Genomic DNA, 19191 nt, shown 5'->3' on the forward strand with positions numbered 1-19191 from the left:
TTGGGCACTAGAGCCAGGAGATACCTGGGTCCATCAGAGGCCCAGAGGTGCGGGACGGGTCAGCCTTGATGAAGCAGAAGCAGCAGAGGACAGGCCACGTGGAGGGAGAGGAGAGAGGTGACCAGAGGAGGGGTCCTCTGCAGGGTGGATGACTTGAGGTTGGCCTTCAGGACTGAGCCTGGAAGTCCAAAGGGTTGGGATGGGGAGGGCTGTGGTCAGACCAAGACTGCCCGGGCTCTGCCGTGGCTTTTGTCTGCAGGGCTAGCAACGTGGTGGCCATGGCGGTCAGCCTGCCTCAGCATGGATTGTGGCCCAAGGACAGAAGGTGGGCGGGAGCTTGAGTGCCCCACTGTCGGGGCGCTCCTGCCCAACCAGCGTCCCTGGGTCTGCGGTTGCAGTGATGGTGGAGTGGTTTGAGACCTCCCCAGGCGGTCTAGGCTTTGCCCTTTCAACCTGGACCCCTTGAGAGCTCCTAGGAAGCCCCTCTTCGCGGCCCGCCCTCCCTTTATCTGCCGCTCGCGGACGTCCCGCCAGAGGGCGTGCCTTCTCTTCCACTCGGCGCCCCTGGCAGAAACCGCGCAGACCTCCCGAACCCAGGCCCGCCTTGGCCCTGTCCGGTCCCCAGCACCGGGCCCCCAGATGCCTCACCCTCTCCGGAGCCCTGGGCATCTGGGCCTGGTCACCTCTGAGCCACAGATGGCCGGTCTTCAGGTGCCCTGCACCCCAGCCCTTGACACAGGCCCCTCCCCCGCCTACCCTCTAGTCCGTTGGCTTAGGCACAGCTGAACCTGATGCCGGGCCTTTTGTCTGACAAGCAGCCATCCGTGTCCCAGGGGAGTGGAGCAAGCGGCTCCGGTGTCCAGTAATGCCAGGCCGCCCTCCTGGTCAGTCCCAGCCTGGTGCACAGCGTCTCCTCCCACCTGGCCGGCGCCGGGAGTGCGGCCAGAATGTGAAGGGCGGGCCAGCGTGCGTGGGGGTACGCCTGAGCAGGTATCCCAGGGCCCCCACTCCCACATCCAGGCAGAGTACTGGGCGGTTAGGGGTACCGACGTGTGCTCAGAGGGGCTGGGACCGCTCCCCTCTTCGTCCCAACCTCCCCCGCCAGGCCGTCTCCCCAGTTGGCGAGTCGCTCTGGGAGAACTCGGACTGCCCAGAGCGCTCCCACTGCTGCCCCGGGGGCGCGCTCCCGGTGTTGGATGGGAAATTCCTGTCCTCTGGGGGGATGGGGGCTGCGGAGGGCACGGCCTGAGCCCCTCCCTCGGGAGCCTCCAGTGGAAACTAGCCTCCAGGAGAATTGGTGCCCTACGCGCCCGGCCCCAAACCCGGGGGAAGGCGGGGTCTATTTGAGTGGAAGGCCCCGCCCAGCCCGGCGTGGGTGAGGGATGCAGTGGTCGCCTCCACCGAGGATGGGCCCGGCTCTTCCTGGACGCCTAGCAACCCCCGCCCCCACCGTCTGGCTGGGGAGGGCGCGCCCCATTTCCTGCGGGCGGAGGGTGACGCGCGGCTGTGTTTGTTTCCAAAGGATTGTTATGGAAACCGGGGCGGTGCCGCTACTGTCGGTCTCCGCGCGGCGTCTTCGAGCGCGTGGGTGGGGGCCGTGGAGCCCCTTGAGCTGCTGGGACTCCCTCGGTGGCACTAGCTCCAGGAAGCCTCCCCCCTACCCGCCCCCCCCCCCCCAAGCCAGGTGCTTCCTCAGGCGGCCGCAGCCCCGGACGCATCCGCAAAACGCAGGGAAGGGGGAATGGGCGTCTGCGTCCCGGGTGTGCCTCCCTGCCCGGTCTAGCCTCCACCCACACCATTCAGACCCTTTCCCAACCAGTGAGGTGGCCCTGAAATACCATCTGGCCATGTCGCTGTACCCCCAGAACTCCAGGGCTTCGCACAACACCCAAGCTGCCTTCACCATCCTCATCCCCAACTGCCCCCACCTCCTACTCGTCCAGACTTCTCATGACTCCTAGCCAGGCCCTCTAAGGCCCTGCTGCCCCCCACCTTTGACAGGCCGGCGGGGCCTGCTGGTGCCCCACTGCCCCCCATTCCCTGACGCCCCCAATTCTCTGGGCAACCCCTCCCCTGCTGGAGGCTCTCCGCGCACCCCACCCAGCTCAGACCAGCCTCCCAGAAATTGTTTAGGACTGGTGGGGGCCGGCGTGACTACCTCCTGACCCTGGGACCGAGTACCAGCTCACTGCCCATGGGCTGTGGCCCGGGGCTGAGTGCCAGTGACCCTGTGGCTGAGGTCAGGGTAGGACTGGTGGGATTCTAGGGCCCAGGTACTGGGCAGCACATTTTCCCATGACCGGCCTGGCTTTGGGGCTGGCAGTGGGGGGTGGGCTCAGGGCCCATGAACAGGCCCAGCAGCTGGACTGGTGAGGATGGAATTCGGGGCGGTTTTGCATGGGCTTTGGCTCCAGGATGCAGAGATTCCTGGAACCATGCTCAGCTTCGAGAAGGGGGGAGGGCAGAGGCACTCCATCTGGCTAGACTGTGGACCCCAGGCTGGCTGGCTGAGGAACCTCAAGGTTGGAGTGCCCCCACCCCTCTGCATGCCATGCACTCTGGAGAGGAGGGCAGGAGTCTTCCTCCCACTTGGGCCAGGGTGAGGCCTGGGTGGCCCCTGAGCATAACCTTATTGGGAAGGGGCATAGTCTGTCCCTTCCCCCAAGCCTCAGGGCCAGGAGGGGCCATTGGACCCAGCAGGCCCACACTGCTGGGACCAGACCTCGGGGCAGACAGGGGTTCCCGGGAGACAAGCTGCTGAAAATAGGCCCTGGGAATGTCTGTGTGTCCCTTGCTCAGCCAGGCCTGGGGGAAGGGCAGGCAGGGCTGGAGCCTGGGGGAACTGCTCTGGTCTCCAGGCTCAGCAGTTGTCCTGGAGCACAGGTGGACTGCCCAGGAGAGGACTAGCCAGCCTGCAGCCCCAAAAGGGGACAGTCTTACACCTGCCCACAGACCAGGAGGCCAGGGCGGGGCACTGGGTGTGGCTTCAGGGGAGAGGCCAGAGCACGTGCCACAGTCTACAGAGGGAGCCCCAGGGAGCAGAACTTTCCTGGTGGGGGCGGGTGGCCCTTGTCATGGATTCCTCAGAGGTCAGTGGGGCCGGGCCCTTCCACAGCCATGATGCATGTGGGCCTCCCCAGAATTCTGTGGGGCAGGGTCCTGTCTGGTTCCCATCTGCATCCTCGCTGGGGTTTTGCTCAGTGGAGTGTGAGGATGTGAGGGTGAGCAGAGGGGGGTGACCTGGCTCTGCGCCCAGGACCCTGCGATGGCCTCCCCCAGGTCTCAGGGCCCCGGGTGCCCTCATGCTGTCCTGGTGCAGGGCAGGGCGTTCTGGGCACAGAAGCAGCCTGGGGCAAGCAACTGGGGTGCTTTGTGTCCTGGCCACTCTGTTCTTCACTCTGCAGACAAGGCCCTGAGGCAGCACTGGGGGGCAGGGTTAGGGGCTGCACCTAGGGATATATGGGGGGGTTCAGTGTGTCTTCCATTTGTTCGTGCAACAAGTACCAACAGTACCCCAAAAGAGTGAGGTCAGGGGTGGAGGGCCTGACAAGGCCCTGAACTGGCCCGGTGGTCCTGAGTCAGGTGCACCCTGAGCCAGGTTAGTACCCCTTCCCCACAGCCTGTCCCAGGCCAGGTTGGCTGATGGAAGCAGGGGACCTTGCACCTGGTGGGGCTCAGGTCTAGGGATGCTGTGGGGGCCACGCCTCAGACCAGGCACCTGGACCTAAAGTCTGAGGGGGAGGTAGGAGCTGTCCACCCACAGCCCCCAGGAGCTGGGGAGTTACAGCTTATATGGGGTCTCCACCCCATGGGCTGGCGGGATGGGTGGGGGCCTCAGGGGAGTTGGAGAGGCACACCAATCTACAGCTAAAGCTTTGGGAGAGTTTGTGTGTGTGTGTGTGTGTGTGTGTGTGTGTGTGTGAGAGAGAGAGAGAGAGAGAGAGAGAGAATCCAGTGTCTGGAAAAACCGTACTATGTACCAACCAGAGGGTGAGGCCCATGGCCCTTGGCCCCCACTGGCACCCCCCCCCATGACCATGGCAACGAACAATAACAGCAGGGAAGGCAATGAAGGACTCATCACCCGGGTTTTCAAAGGGGGGCTCTCCCACAGGGCGAGGTTGGAGTCGCAGTGTAGGGAGGGCGGGTGGAGGGCGGACCGGTGCTGGCTCATCGCCCTGCTTGCCCTGGGCTCTGGTGTGGGCTGGATGGAAACTCTCGGGAGGCCAAGTGCTCCGAGAGGAGCCTGGTACACATCCCCAGAGATGCCCCATGGCTGCCCCCACACAGTTCCGCCCACAGGCACTGAGACACACAGGCGTGCAAGTCCCAGCACCCAGTCTCTTGCTGCCCTCTCTGGGCGGCCCCACCTTGGCGCCCGAGGCCTCTGCCCAGCACACGCAGGAGGGGCAGCCTTCTGGGAGCTGTGGGTGGCCTGTGCAGCCCTGTGTGGCCCTGGGGCAGACACCCCCCCTGCCCTGCCCCCCAGTGTCACTGCCCTCCTCCTTCCCCTCTCCCGTGCTCCCCCAGACCATGGAGCGGGAGATGGGGGAAGTCGGCCCCACCCTCCTGCTCTGGCAGGTGCTTCAGGCGAAGGCCAGGGAGACACCACGGGCAGTGAGGACTTGGGGGGTGGTCAGGCTGGGGGCCTTCATCCAGAAAGTCCAGCGCCCACAGGGAGGGCAGCAGCCCACATGTGAAGGGAGCAGGACGTACGTGCCACTCCTGAGGGCAGTGGGCAGCCAGCCCCTGAGGGCTCCAGGACCCTGGGCTGGCAGAGCCCCAGTGAGGGCAGAATTGGGGCCTCAGAGAGGGGGTCTCAGGGAGAAGGGAGTCACCAGAGAGGTGTGGGGAGCAGTGTGGCACCCCCACTGGCAGAAGACTCTGGGGTGTGGTGTCCATCACCATCGAACCCTGGGAACTTCCCCCCTCACCACAGCTGGCCTCCTGGGTCCGTGAGGGGTTGAGATGGAGGCACTGTGGGGTCCCACTATACCCCTCTGCAGGGCTCGGGGTGGGAGGGTGAGGTAGCGGTCCCTGGGTGCTGCCAGGTCTGAGCATCCATGTGGGGAGGCCAGGAGCCCCTGAGCTCTTTGGGAGGATGGTGTCCAGTACCTCCTTGGGGACAGGGCCTGGACTGGCCCAGAGATGATGTATTTTTTGGGATGGGTGTGTTGAGGGGAGACAAGGACGCTGGTAATGGTGGTGGCTGAAGGGAGGAACCCTGAACAGAGGGGAAGAAAAGCTGGGGGCAGCAGGGAGAGAGGGCTGGACGTGTAGGTGCTATGAAGCCAAGAAACTGGGTGTGGCAGGGGGCTCTTGGGAGCAGAGATGGGACAGCCCCTTCTCTCAGCACAGAGAGGGAGGGGCAGTGACCAGGAAGGAGGAAGGTTAGACCAGGCTGTTCCTTCAAGGCAGGGATTTGTGTGGGGGTAGGGGGGGCAGGGGGTCCCCGCTGTCTCCTGCCTGCACCCTCCCCTTGGCAGCGGAAGGATGGCTGGGAACCAGCAGCACAGGGTCAGCCCCCTGGACCCACCCCATTCCCAGGGTGGGTGGGTCCCAAGGTCTCTGCCTTGCACGGGGAGGTTCCGGCCAGCTGCTGTCCGGGTCAGCGAACTACAGAACTTGGACCACACACTTGCCTCCAGATAAGGACCAGCCTTCAGAGATAAGGACGCCCTCCCACCCCCACACCCACCTTTGGAGATAGAGGTGGAGAGGCACCCCATCATTCCTCAGAGCCCCGCCCCCAGCCGTGCTGTCTCCGCAAATGGAGGAGGGGAGCCGTCTTGAGTTCCTTCTTCTGCATTTCCCCGGGGACGTTCCCACTGCGGTCCGATGGATTTCCCAGAGATGTAGGGTTTGGGGGGCTCACAGAGGCAGGGATGTCCCTGGGGGTGGGGCTGGCCGCCAGTGTGGCGAAGGCCTGAGGGGAATTCTTGGGCGGACACCAGGCTGAGACTCCCCAGGCAGGTGCTTCTAACCCTCTGCCTGGGTGAGGACCAGGTCGAAGTGTGTGGGGTGTTGTCGCACGAAATTTGCATTATAGAGGTGAGCCCTCCCCTTCCCCAGTCCAGCCTGTCTCCTTGGAGTTCCAGCAGGTGCTGGGGGCAAGGGTTAGGGGTGGGGTGAGCCTTCTGCTCCTGGAGATCCCAGGGAACAGATCCTGGACCGAGCGACTCCACAGCCCTGGGCGAGGGTGGGGCTGTAACCCCTGAGCAGCCCGGCCCTTCAGTGGGTCCCCAGGGGTCTTCTGCGCACAACAGCCTCTGCCAGTGGGCGGCTAGGCCTAGGGCCTGCCCGGAGGCGGGGGTAGACCCTGGATGACCTTTCTCGGCTTCCTGATCTGGAGCCGAGGTCCCAGGGTCAAGTCCCAGAATGGGGGTGGGGTGGGGGCGGGGCGCGGGGGCGGGACTCTAAGAGGCGGGGTCCCAGGTTCCCTGAAAGGCGCGCACCCGCCGGGGCCCACCCAGTCCAGCGCTCCCATCTGCTCCCACCCGGCCGTCCGCACCAGACCCGGCGCCGCCATGCCCAAGTGCCCCAAGTGCAACAAGGAGGTGTACTTCGGTAAGCGCGCCCCGCCACCCGGCACATCTCCGGTCGAGCCGCGGTGCGCCGGGCCGTTCGTGCGGAAGCGTGGCCCGGGGCGACCTGGCCGGGGCCGCGCAGGGGGTGGGGGCGCCTGGGGACCCTGAGAAACCGCCCCGGGAGCGGACACGTCAGCCCTGCCCGCGGCAGCATGGGTGTGCGGGTCGGGACCCCTGTGTGGGGTGACCCTCCGCCTCCCTGCCTCTGGGTCTCCCCGTGTCTGGGTCTCCCCGCCTCTGGGTCCCGGTCTCTTCTGCCTCCTCCTGGGCGCGCCCTGGGCGGGAACCCCCAGAGGCAGGAAGGAACGCGGGGCTCCGGCCGCCCCTCCCAGTGCTAAGTAAAAACAGACGCGGAAACGGAGCCCGGGGCGCTATCCTAGGCGCGCTCTGGTTCCGGGCTCCGCCTTTCTGACCGGCGCCCCGGGTTCTACTCACCCGAGGTGCCAAAGGAAGTGGGAAGTCCCCTCGCCCAGGCAGGGAGAGGGTGCCCTGCAGTCCCCACCCCGTGACTGGTGCAGGGTCTGAGGGATTAACCGGCAGCCAGGCCCTCTTGACCCTCACCCCAGCCCTCAGCCCAGGGCTAGCGCCTCCTCCCATTTATTTGGCTGGATTGACCCAGGGGCCTGGAGGTACAAAGGCCATCTGAGACTTTTGGGTGGGCCCCCAGGCATGGGTGGGCAAGGGCCTGGGCCAAGGTGGCTGAAGGTGAGTAGGTGGCTGTAACCCGCCTCCCCAGAGAAGTGTCTCATGGGAGACTTTGTACTTTTGCAGCGGAACGGGTGACATCCCTGGGGAAGGACTGGCACCGGCCATGCCTGAAGTGTGAGAAGTGTGGGAAGACACTGACCTCAGGGGGCCATGCCGAGGTAGGTGGGGCCTGGGGGCGGCAGCAGGGGCAGGGTGCAGGGTACAGCCCCTCATGACCCCTCTCTCTGCAGCACGAAGGCAAGCCCTATTGCAACCACCCCTGCTACGCCGCCATGTTCGGGCCTAAAGGTATGCTCCCCATGGCCTGACCCAGCCCCTCAAGCTGACCCAGCTCCCCACAGCCCCTGGCCACCCCTAACTTGCACACTGTTTTCTCTGTAGGCTTTGGACGAGGTGGAGCTGAGAGTCATACTTTCAAGTAGACCCAGGTGCACCCCCATCCTGCCCCCCACCCCGCCCAGCTGGCCTTCAGGATGGCTCTGCCCCAGTCCTGAGTGAGGCCTGCACTTACCTCTGTCCCCGTCTGTCTGCAGGCTGTGGAGACACCCTTCCTGAGTTCGCCCGCTGGACCACTGCTTCTCCAGGCTAATGCCCAGCCTTAACTCCAGGCACCTGGGGCTCCCCTGTAGACCCTATGCCCTCAATAAACCCAACACTGGGAAGACCTGCCTGTGTGTGCCTGTTGTTGGGGGGTGGTCGAGGGGAGCTGCAGTGGGGATCCTGATGTTGGACCCTATGTCTTGAGGGCTCTGTAGGGGGCCCACCACAGGCTGCAGCCCTCTCTGCACAGAAGTGGCTTTGCCACCCTGGACGGCCCCTTGGAGGCTCAGCTCTGAAGCTCTCAAGCCCAAAGGTGCCCAGCCCCATTGGGCTAGGGGAGGGCTGACTGGTCAGCCAGCAGGTCAGCGGGAACACCAGGCCACGAGGCCTGGAGTGGGAGGGCCAGCCGCAGGGTGAATCAACAGAGCTCATTCTGGTTCTGTTTTTTTTTTTATCCTCACCCGAGGACATTTTTCCATTTTTTGTTCAGATAGAGTGGGAGGGAGGGAGGGAGAGAGAGAGAGAGAGAGAGAGAGAGAGAGAGAGAGAGAGAGAAACATCAACGTGATTGCCACCCGCACGACCCATCCAGGACCGGGGACAAACTGCAACCGAGGTACGTGCCCTTAGCGGGAACTGAACCCGGGTCTCTCTGGACGGCAGGCTGACGCTCTAACCGCTGAGCCAAACCAGCCAGGGCCTGGTTCTGTTTTTGAGCTTTGGGGGAGTTGGGGGAAGTCCTTGCTTGCCCTCCCCACTTCTTGCCACCCCAACCTTGTTCCCATCCTCACCCCAACTCACTGAACCAGCCAGCTGTGCTCAGCAGGGGCACCAACCGGACACCACCACCCCTCATTTGTCCCCACTTTGTGCCCGGGCACTACCAGTGGCCAGCTGCCCAAATGGGGCATGTGAGGACTGGCTGTGCAGAGATGGTGGGGGCTTTCTGGAAATTCCAGGCAGCAGCTGCAGACTTGGCCACACTCAGCCTTCCCCATGTCCCCCACTGGCCACACACACTGTGGCAGACGCCAGCCCTCCCAAGTCTCTGCTGACCTAAAGAGCTGAGAGGTAATCTCAGCTTGGCATGTGGCCTCGGCCCTGCCCCAAGGCTTTGGGGGGTTCTGCAGGCCTGGCCTGGCCAGGCTTTGGGGGGAGGTGGGGGCTGAAGGGCAGCATGTAGTGATGGGTGTGAGAGAGCCTGCGTGATTTGTCCCGGCCTGGTGGCTCGGTTGTTTGGGGCATCATCCTGTACATCAAAAGATTTTGGGTTCGATTCTTCATCAGGGCACATACTTTGGTTGTGGGTTCAATCCCCCCTCCCCCCGGCCGGGGCAACTGATAGATGTTTCTAACATCAATGTTTCTCTCTCTCTAAAAATCAATAAAAACATGTCCTTGGCTGAGGATTGAAAAAACAAAAGATTGAGTGAGTCACTGAATTCCACGAGGTGGGAGCTGGAGAGCCTCATACAGATGGGTGTGTGCAGGAAGGGGGGGCAGAGATGTTAAGCTGAGGCCAATGGACAGTGGTGGGCTTGGGCCAGGGGGCACAGTGGGCAGCAGGTGCACAGGAAAGCCTACCCTGAGCTGCTGGGACTGGCAGCGCGGAACAAAGGGGACTGATGGGGGGGCCAGGGGGAGCAGGTAGCAGTGCCCCTGTGCTGGTGAATGGGGCATGCCGGTAGGGGTGGCCATTGTGACTCAGGGGAGGGCATGGACACAAGAAATGGCTATTCGAGGTAGATGGGTGTGCAAGGACAGGGGACTCAGGCCCCTGAGGGGGAGGCTGGGGAAGGAGGAGGTCAGTTATGGGGGACACATGGGTGAGGCGCTGGTTGTGCCTGGCAGAGAGGCAGGTGAGCAAAAGTGAGAACTGGGAGGAAGATGGATTCATGTATGATCCCACTTGTGGGCTTGGCTGGGGCTGGGGAGGGCTGGGGTCAAGACTGCTGCCCTGGCTGGTTTGGCTCAGCGGTTAGAGTGTCCGCCTGCGGTCCGGAGAGACCGGGTTTGGTTCCCGCTAAGGGCATGTACCTCGGTTGCAGTTTGGCCCTGGCCCTGGTTGGGTCGTGTGGGTGGCAGCCACTCGATGTGTCCCTTTCACGTCGATGTTTCTCTCTCTCTCTCTCCCCCTCCCAATCTATCTGAACAAAAAATGGAAAAATGTCCTCGGGTGAGGATAAAAATTAAAAAAAAGACTGACTTCCTTTTTCCCTCTCTCTATTCCTCTCCCTCTCCCACACTTTGTTTTCTTTACAGCTTTGTGGTAGAATTTACATACCATACACTTCACCTGTGCACATTCAATGACTTGTAACCAGTTCACAGACATCTGCCGCTACAGCAGTTCCCTTGTGCCCAGTCCTGGGCTCTTTCCAGGCCATGGCTACCTGCACATTTGCATTTATGGACATCTCATAATACAGTGTACAGATAAGCTGCTTCTCTGTCTGATCTGCACCCAGGCAGCGGCACGTAACCGTGGTGCGTGGCTGCTGCTGACCACTGCCCCACTGGATGGACTTACAACACAGCCGGCAGCCTGGGGTTGTTTTGTTTTGGGGTGTCCTGAGCAAAGCTACTGTGCACTTCCATGTATGTGAGCACAGTTCTCGTAAGTTCCAGGTTTGGTATTGTAGGGTAACGTATGTCTAATTCCGAAAGCGCCTCTGTAACGCCTTCCAAGTGTTCCTTCCAAGACTGCCTTCGGTGGTGGGAGGGAGAGGCTGAGGGTGCAGGACAGGGAGGCTGGGGGGGCTGGCCAGACAGCGGATGGACCGGGTCGGGAAGTCTGTACATGTAGGTGTGGGTGGGGATGGTCGCCGGCCTTCCCGGCGGAGGACCCGCTCGTGTGAGGAGGGGCTGAGATGTCGGGACCGAGAGGGGGGCGTCCCCAGTGACCCGGCAGTGGCCCCCGCGTCCCAGTCCTGGTCCGCGTTGCGGGGTCCGAGCGCCATCTGGCGGTCAGGACGGAGAGGGCGTCACGGAGGCGGAGGGTCGCCCGCGGGTCGGTGGCGCCCAGTTGCGCGACCCTCCTGGCCGCAGGGGCTCCCCGAGCGCCGCCGCAGACCCTCCGGTGGCGGCCGCGCTACCGTTTGGTGCAAGGGGGTAAGGCGCGGATCGGTGGGTGTCGCCGCAACTGGGCTGTACAGAGCGGACCCCGGGAGCTGTCAACGCCGATTGGCCCCCGCTAGGCCGGAAGTGGCTGCACAGCGGGACTCACACGCCGGAGGCCCCGCTCATTGGGCCGGGGCCGAGGGCGTGGCCCGTCCGCGCGGGACTGGCGCGGGAGCAGCGGAGGCGGCCCCGGCGCAGGGGTTGGACGCGGGGCCGCGGGCGGTGGAGCGCGATCGTTCGAGGGCTGTGCCGGAGGCATGGGGCGGCGGCGGCGCCGGGCGGCCGCGGCTGGGGCCCTGCCCGAGGCCATCGCCGCGCTGAGTCGGGCGCTGCCCGCCGGGCCCAGTCCCGAGACCTTCCGCCGCGCCAAGTTCGACCGTCCGGAGGCGGTGAGGACCGCGGGCAGGCGGCCAGGCCCCGTGGGGCCCCAGGCGGACGCTGGGAGGCAGCCGGGCCCGCTGACCGCCTCCCTCTTGTACCCGCAGGCCCCCGCGCTCTGGCAGCTGCTCTTCCGCGTGCTCTCGCCGCTGCAGACTGACCGCGCCTCGGCCTCGCTCGCCCCGGGTAAGCACCGCCCTTCAACCCCGCCCCCTGGGCCCGACCACGCCCACTGATGTAAGCCCCGCCCCAGCAGGACCCGCTTTCGCGGTACCTTTCACTCCCAGTAGGCTCTGGCCCCGCCCACCCAGGCAAGCCCCGCCCACCAGACCCTTATTCCCCAGTATGCTCCGCCTCATAGGCCCTGGTCCCTACCACCCAATAAGCCCCATCCCCGCCTCCTCTCTCTCCTAGTGAAGCCCCAACCCCCCCAGGGCCTCTGTTTGGGAGTCATGGGTCCCCTAGGGTCTGAGTGGTGTCTTGTCCAGTGGGCGGTCCCCTGAGCTGGCCGTCTCTTCCGCAGAGGCCCAAGCCCGCTGGGTGAAGTGCGCGCTGCTCTCCCAGGGCTACCCACGGCGGGGGCTGGCTCAGCTCCCCGAGGACGGCTCCGGGGGCAGCCGTGAGCTGCTCTTGGCTCTTTCCTGGCTCCTGGCCCGCGAGCCCCTGCTCGAGCGTCTGCTGGCCCAGACCCGCGTGCGGCTGGGCGATGAGATGCCTGTTTGTGAGGTGGGTGTGGGGTGAGGATGAACCGGGCCCACCTGTGGCCGAGACCTTGGGTGCGGCCTGCCCGACTCGCAAAGACAGCCCTGTGGGGGTCGGTGTTGTCATCCTAGCTGCCTGAGTGAGGGCATGGAGGCTGGATCCCCACGGCCTCCTCGTCCTGGTCCCATAGGCTCCCGCCTCTCCCTGCACCCCTGCTCTGGCCCTGACTCTTCCCCTGGCATCCCGGGACCCCACAGCTCACTCTCAGGGGGCCCCTATCTCTTTCCCCTTCTGGAGCCTCGGCGGGTGGGGGCAGAGCCTGACCCTTGCTCCCTCCCCAGTGTGAGGCCCTGGCCAGCCCTGGCCTGCCTGGACCACAGGTGGAAATAGACTGCCCTGTGGACGTGCGACACCTGCAGTGGCTGATGGGAAAGCTGCGGTTCCGGTGGCGAAACCTGATGGCCAGTCAGCAGGAGCAGTGTGCCCTCCTGGGCAAGGTAGTTACCCTCCGAACTCCAGGCTGTCAGGGCGCCTCTCCCTGGCTGTGGCCTGCCCTGTGAGGCCCTGTGTGGGCTGGGGTCTTGGCCTTTGGCTGGACATGGGCCTCTCAGGCTTGGCTGGGGGCTGGCTGGTTGGCCACTGCCCTGGGGTGGCACGGAGCCTGAGCCCAAGGCTCCAGGTGGTCCAGGAGGGCATCCAGGGCAAGTAGAGCTGGACTTCGCTGGGGCAGGGAGCCTGTGGGCTTGGCCTTTCTGTCCCCAGAGGTCACCAGAGGCCTCATTCTGTGTCACTGAACAATGGAATGGGTTCCAGGCCCTGGGGGAGTCATTGCCTGGGCACCTCCTCCTCTCACCACACCCTGGGTGTGGGCAGGTGGACAGTGGGCAGCTCCTGCATGTTCCTGAAGTCTGATAGGGCTCCGCTAGTAGGCACAGGTGTCCCCCCACCACCGGGCCAGTGCAAGGTTAGGCTGAGAGGTGGCTGGGCAGGTGTCCTTGGGCTCCCTCCAGTGCGGGGTTCCTTGGTGCCGGGACCCTCTCTGGCCTGCATCTCCGCCCCTGGCAGAGGCCCTTCTCCGCAGCTGGCTTTCCCTGGGACCGCTCACTCCCTTTTGCCTGGCCTCGGCTCCAGCCACTCCTGCTGGGGCCACAGCCACCTGTTAGCCTGCAGGCCACCTTCAGGCCTCACCCGGGTGGGAGCCCTCCCTGCCCTCCAGGCCTAGACAGGTCTCTTGGTGTCCCACCATCAGCCCCACTGGACACGGAGCCTGTCCACAGGCTGTTTCACCACACAGTTCTGGCACTGGGTGAGCTGAGGGGGGAAGGAAGCAGAGGTGCCCTTCTGTACCCCCAGAGCTGGGTGGGATTAGGAGGCCATTGGGGGAACTGCCCACGTCCCTCCTTCTGCAGGGGCCTCTGGCAAGCTCTGGGCTGGTCCCAGCGGGTTGAGGACTGCCCTGCCCTGGACTCACTTGCCCAGGTGTGCCCTCTCTGAGCCTGTCCCCTCATCTGTAAGGCGGCACTACAGTCTCTGCTCAGCCTGGCTCTGTGCTGCCTGTTTCAGATCCACTTGTACACTCGCGGCTGCCACAGTGACCGCAGCCTTGGCCACCTGTCTGTTGCCGAAACGGAGCTGCTCAGGGATCCAGAGGGTGGCCAGCAGGTGAGGGCTGGTGTGGGAGGGATCTGGGGGAGGGCCAGGGCTTTGAGCTGTTCCTGGGTGCCAGCTTCACCATCCACTGGTGTGGGGGACAGGCACGTCCTCAGCCATCACCGGCCCCGTAGACCAGCCAGCGCTGCAGGAATGCAGACAGGCTGCTCTGCACTCAGGTGGCGGGCAAGGCCTGGGCCCGAGGAGGGTGCTGGAATGAAGGCAGGCTACCGCAGTGCCCCAGCTGATGGTGTTGGCGCCTCGAGCTCATGCAGCTGTTCCCTGGTGATGGGGATACCTGCCAGCATGCCCCACACTCTGACAGGCCCAGGGCTGGCTTATCCCTGGAAGTGCTGGTGTGACCCCTGCTTCCTGGCCCAGCAGGTCCCAGCTCCCAAGCCGCGTGCTCAGGCGGGTCTGCCTTCCTTCATAGGGCCAGGGTGCCCAGGTGGGGATGCTTACCTGGCCCTTGGTGCCTGCTGAGCCTGCGTCCCTGTTCGATGCCTCTCTGGGTCCCACCTGGGAAGGGCTGTGCTGGGCTCTGGAGGTGCTGAAGCAGCCTCTAGGCACCCTGAGGTGTGTTTTGCTCTGTCCTCTTTTAAGGGTGACTCTGAGGTCCTGGCTTGCTGCCCCTGGTCCCCAGGTTGGAGCAGAGCATAGGCTGTACCAGCTCCAGCCTGGTGCTGCCCCGGCCCGGGCCTCCGCGGTGGTGGGTGGGGGTGGGTGGCAGAGGCTCCCTCCTCCCGGAGGCTGTGCCTGTTGGTGCCTCGGGCTGCAGACAGTGGCCAGGTGGACAGAGCCATGGGTGGCCCCTGATATCATCTCTGAGTGGGGAGCTGGTGTGAGCCTGACTGCCTGCCATGGGGCCTGCACTCCTGGGATGGGTTCCAGAGGCTTCGGAATGAGCTGTGTTTGCTGTTTGAGTAACGGATGCTGGGCGTGTCCCTGACTGAACTCCAACCTTCCCTCACACCTTTGGGCCCCAGCCCAGCCCAGCCCAAGGGTGAAGGGGCTTGTTGCCTCCCTCTCCTTTCTGCCTGCTGCCCTTTCTTGTGGCCTGTGGGACTGTCCTTGGAAAAGGCATTAACTGCCCTTCTCATTGGCCAGTGGCATGTGTGCGTGCATGTGTGTATGCGTGTGTACCTGTGCATGTACCTGCGGTGTGACTGGGCCGCATGTCTGCCTGTCTCAGTCCCCCCAGGGTACATGCTCCCCAGGCTGGTTCTCACTGCAGGCCCGCCACCGTCTGCACTGGCCATGGCTGGGCCCTTGGTCTGCTATTCAGTCACCCCCTCCGGCCCCCGGACCAGGTTCCAGCTACAGCAGGCCCCTGGCTGCCTGGCTAGCATCTAGGTTGTCTCTTGGGCCAGAGGCAGGATGGGGTTGGGGTACAGAGCAGGGTCTTCCCTGGCCAGAGGACACCCTGGGTCATAGGTGGGGTCGCGCAGGGCGTGTGTACTGACCCTCCGTGAATGGTGGCCTGGCAGGGCGGCTGCAGTGTTCTGGACAGTTGTCCTGGCCCCAGAACGTGCTTGGATTCCCGGATGTCCCAGCACCTCTGTCTTCCGGAAGGAGCCGAGCCCATGGCTGGTGTGGCTGGTGCCAGCTGTGTGTTCAGGGAGGAGCCACAGCGAGCACCCAGCCTGGGTTGTTCCCAGTAGGGATGGGGGCTGAACTGCCCCTTCCCAGCTTATGGTGGGCCCTCAGGTGGACTGTCCATTGGCCAGTCTGCGGGTGGGGCTCCTAGCCAAGCTTCCCAAGGCTGAGGCAGGGTCTGGAGTGCGGAGTGCATGCAGTCTGTTAGTCGGCTACGGCCCCCTGGGCGCAGGTGTGCTCCTGCGGTGTCCACAGGTGCAGGCCCTTGGGGCGCAGGGTCGGTGGGCACTAGTTGTGGGTACTGTGGGGCTATGGTGGGCTGAGGGTTGCGTGGGGGCACCACACAGCCTCTGTCCTGGCTTGGGATTCTCCTCCCCCGGAGCCCGGCAGCCTCCAGGGTGCAGCCCTCAATCAGCGAGGGGTGTGGGTTGGAGGTCCCAAGTCACAGGACCCCTGGACTGACCACTGACCCCAAGGGGCACAAAGTTGGTGCTGGGGAGCACAGGCTTGGTTGCACGTGGAGGTGGGGCTGCCCTTCAATGCAGGAAGAAGGCTGGGCCCAGGTGACTGAACACAGGGGCCAGAGAAAGGGGTGGGTGCGGGTGGGTGGGGTTTCAGCGCTGGGGTCCGGGAGCTTATGGAGTTGTAACCTGGCCTGGTTCTGGTTTGCACTCAGCTGCTGCGGAGGCTGCAGAGCGAGAACACCCGCCTGGAGGCGGCCCTGGAGTGGCATCGCCGGGAGCTGGTCTTCTGGCAGTGGATGGTCAGGACCCCTCCCCCGCCTCCTCTCCCCCACCTTCCCTTCCCCACCTGCTCTCTCCCTTCCCTGGCCTGGACCACAGCAGCCCTGGGGCAGTGCTGGGGGCTTGGAGGGACATGTCAGCCCAGCTCGAAGCCAGCATTGCACCTGGGCCTGTGGCACTGTCTTGGGGGCTCCTTCCAAATGTTGAGTGGTCCCCTCACCCTCCCTCCAGTTCCTGGGGAGGCCCCGATTTCTCAGGGGTTTGCAGACTGGCCTTTGTGCCCACTGCCTCCAGGCCCAGCCCGGGGATAGGAGCTGTCCAGCTTGCTCTGTGGCCTGGGCCTCTGTCACCCTGGCTGGGAGCTAGGCTGGGTGTGGCGTGGAGGAGGCCTGTGCTGCCCTCACTCGGGTCTCTCTCTGCAGGACACGGTCCTGGACGCCTGCCCCCCGGAGGCCTCGCAGCCTGCATTTCTGCCCAGTCTCCGGGGGTGCGGGGCTGCTGAGTTGGAGTTGGTCGCCCGGGAGCTGCAGGCCCTGCATGAGGAGCTTCGGGCGGCGGGGGAAGCCCGGCGGGCGGCCTGGGCGGCCAGGGTGAGGGCAGAGCGCGTGCCGGCGTCTGCAGACGCGGGTGGGGTTCACAGAGATTAATTTGGGTGAGGTGGTGTGCTCGTGGGTCAGACTGCAGTGGAGAAGAAGGGTGCATGGGGAGGCCCCGTCCCAGCCACTCGGAGCCTCTGGTCCCGGCCAGCTCCCGGGAGGAGGTGGAGTGGCCTGTTCGACCTGCTGGGCAGGGAGAGGCTGCCCCTGAAGTGCATGGGTCTCCAGGGGCCTGCAGGCGGCCGCCTCTGGCTGCTCTTCAGGTCTCTCCTGCTCCTGCAGTGACAGCTTGTACCAGGAATGAGACGCGTTGTCCCGGCTCAGGGCTTTTGGTGTTTCTTGATGGGAACCCCTGAGGGTCAGGGTCGGGGTTTTCTCATCCCCTCCACCGCCCCACCGGCCACAGGTGGTCTCAGCAGGCTGTGCCCTCAGTCAGCGTCCCCCCCTCCCGGATCCAGCTGGGGTTGAGGATGGGTATCCCGGGGGTCAGCTCTGGGCTGTAAATGGGCCCCAAGGGACTTGCCCGCTGGGAGCTGACAACCTTGCCCCAGACCCCTCTGTCGATCGAGGTGGCGTGCAGCGGTGGTCCTGAGGACTCGGGTCCTGCACGGCTGTGGGGGTGCGAGGCTGTTGCCCTGTCCCTGGGCACCCACTGCTGCTGCTCAGGGTTCCGGGGCTCGCTGGGGGTGATCAGAGCCTGGAAGGCCAGGTCTTCGAGCTGGGAGCCGTGGGATCTGGGTTGGAAGTCCCTCTCAGGCGCTGGTAGGGGCAGTGGGGCCGCCGGGGGCCCGTGTCAGGGCCCAGTGAGTGCGAGGGGACCTGAAGCCAGTGTCCTGGGTGGCACGTAGCTGCTTTCGGCTCTCGGGTCACCAGCTTCTCCCGTTGCAGGTTGGAGACCTGGGGCCAGAGTGGAACGCAGCACAGCGGGCCGCACAGGAGGCCGTGGGTCGGGAGCTGGCGGCTCTGCGGCAGGCCTGGGAGCAAAGCGGGGGCCTGGTCCAGCCTCATGGGCCCCACCGGCTCGTGCGGACTGAGGCTGGGGTGCCGGGGGGCCCCGGCCTGCGGGCTGCTGAGGTGATTGGGGCACTGAAGAGCCGGGAGGCCTGCCTGGAGGAGACACTGCACCAGCTACAGGCACAATGCCGGCAGCAGCTGGCCAGGCTGGCAGGAGCCCTGCCTGGCCTCATCTGGATCCCACCTCCCAGACGCTGAGGGCACCTGTTGTGGCCTGTCCCGGCCTTAGGTGGGCAGATTCCACGCGGGGTGGCCATAGGGTCGACGTAGAAGCAGTGTGCCAGTCTCTGGGCCCTGGGCCGTCCCGCTCTGGACAGAGCTCAGTCCCTCAGCCGACGGTAGTGGGAGCCGCATGGGTGTCCCCTCTCAGGAGGTCAGGACATGGCCAGTGTGGGCCCTGGGGTTGAGAGAGGGCTCAGAAGTGAAGGCGGAGACTCCCCTGCGGGGCCAGGCTGCTGGCTGTCCCTCTGCCACCCTTTCCAGTCTCTTTGGGGACAGGAGTGGGAAGGGGCCCCTGGGCAGTGGTGGCCAAGGCTGGGCCAGGCCAGAGGAGCCCAGTAGTTGGAGGGACAGGTGTGGCCTGTAGCACAGGGTGGTGCCAGGGCCCTGGGGCAGCCAATGCCCTGGACCAAGCTCCCTGGCTGTCCCTCATTCTGGCTGTCATTGTGCCACCAGGGCCATGCCTGTGCCTGGTGTGCATGGGGCGCATGGGAGCTTGGGGTGGGGGCGGTGTGCAGGGTGAGGGGGGCTACTGAGGACAGAGGGGACTTTGTCCCTGAGGCTGCTCGGCGAGCGGGGCTTGTCCCTGACAAAGAGCCATCTGTGTGCAGGGGATGTGCCCCCGCTGCTGGAGCAGCTCCCCCTGCTCCCCCAGGAGGCACAGGCAGCCTCGGCCCTGTCCCCTCACCAGGGCCCCTCTTCCCAGGGCAGTGGACTCCCGAATTCCGAATTCCGTCCTGCTCCTGGGCAGGCGAAGGGGCCCTCTGGTGGGTTGCCTCCTGCGGCTTGCTGCCCGCCCCCTTGGACAGACCACTCCTAGCTCTGGTCTCCTGCCCCGCCCCCTTCCAGTCTCACAGCTTCTCCTATGGGGGTGGGGCTAGGGGGGGGTGTGGGATGTGCTGGATCAACAGCTCACTCCGGAGCCAGCTCCTCAGCCTGTCCCTGGGCCTGACCAGTGGGGGCCAGCGGCTCCTCCCTTTCAGGAGTGCATCCCTGACCTTGTCCTGAGGCCAGCTCCCAGACAGCCCTTGGGCCTGCACCCACCTTCCTGGCCTGAACTCCCTCTGACCCCCTCAGCACCACCACCGCAGCTCCTCAGCTCTTGGCATTTCCTGCTGTGGCCCTGGGCACATGGGACCTGAGTCTCCACCTGCACCCTCTGAATGTGTGCGGTCACTGGTGGAGTGCCGCAGCCGCCCCCCTGCAGTGCCCCAAACCATCCTCACCCTCAGACCCTCCTCATCCTGGAAACCTCTGCCGTCGCTCAACCTTGATTGTTAGGAACCCAAATGAAAGGCTTGGTTATGGAGCTGTCACTTCCCAAGCGGACCTGCAGTC

The 19191-nt window shown here is 64.8% G+C and overlaps 2 protein-coding genes across 3 annotated transcripts; both read left to right on the forward strand.

Moving 5' to 3' along the window:
• The first annotated feature begins 6460 nt into the window (after positions 1–6460).
• On the forward strand, positions 6461–7959 carry CRIP1 (cysteine rich protein 1). The gene is made up of 5 exons (XM_036263465.1): positions 6461–6567; positions 7359–7453; positions 7526–7583; positions 7677–7723; positions 7829–7959. Exons 1-4 carry the CDS (start codon positions 6528–6530, stop codon positions 7715–7717), a joined length of 234 nt encoding a protein of 77 aa, XP_036119358.1. The 5' UTR covers positions 6461–6527; the 3' UTR covers positions 7718–7723; positions 7829–7959.
• A 3253-nt stretch (positions 7960–11212) lies between these two features.
• TEDC1 (tubulin epsilon and delta complex 1) lies at positions 11213–18325 on the forward strand. 2 transcript variants are annotated; one of them, XM_036276767.1, is made up of 8 exons: positions 11213–11344; positions 11441–11519; positions 11857–12059; positions 12377–12532; positions 13599–13697; positions 15958–16044; positions 16447–16614; positions 17509–18325. In XM_036276767.1, the coding sequence occupies exons 1-8, from the start codon at positions 11213–11215 to the stop codon at positions 17830–17832; spliced, it is 1248 nt and encodes a 415-aa protein (XP_036132660.1). In that variant the 3' UTR covers positions 17833–18325. The 2 variants fall into 2 exon arrangements, with proteins under 2 accessions (XP_036132660.1, XP_036132669.1); XM_036276776.1 differs by lacking the exon at positions 13599–13697.
• The last annotated feature ends 866 nt before the right edge of the window (positions 18326–19191 follow it).

Source organism: Molossus molossus, unplaced genomic scaffold, assembly GCF_014108415.1.
Source record: "Molossus molossus isolate mMolMol1 unplaced genomic scaffold, mMolMol1.p scaffold_m16_p_1, whole genome shotgun sequence".
Lineage (NCBI taxonomy): Eukaryota > Metazoa > Chordata > Mammalia > Chiroptera > Molossidae > Molossus > Molossus molossus.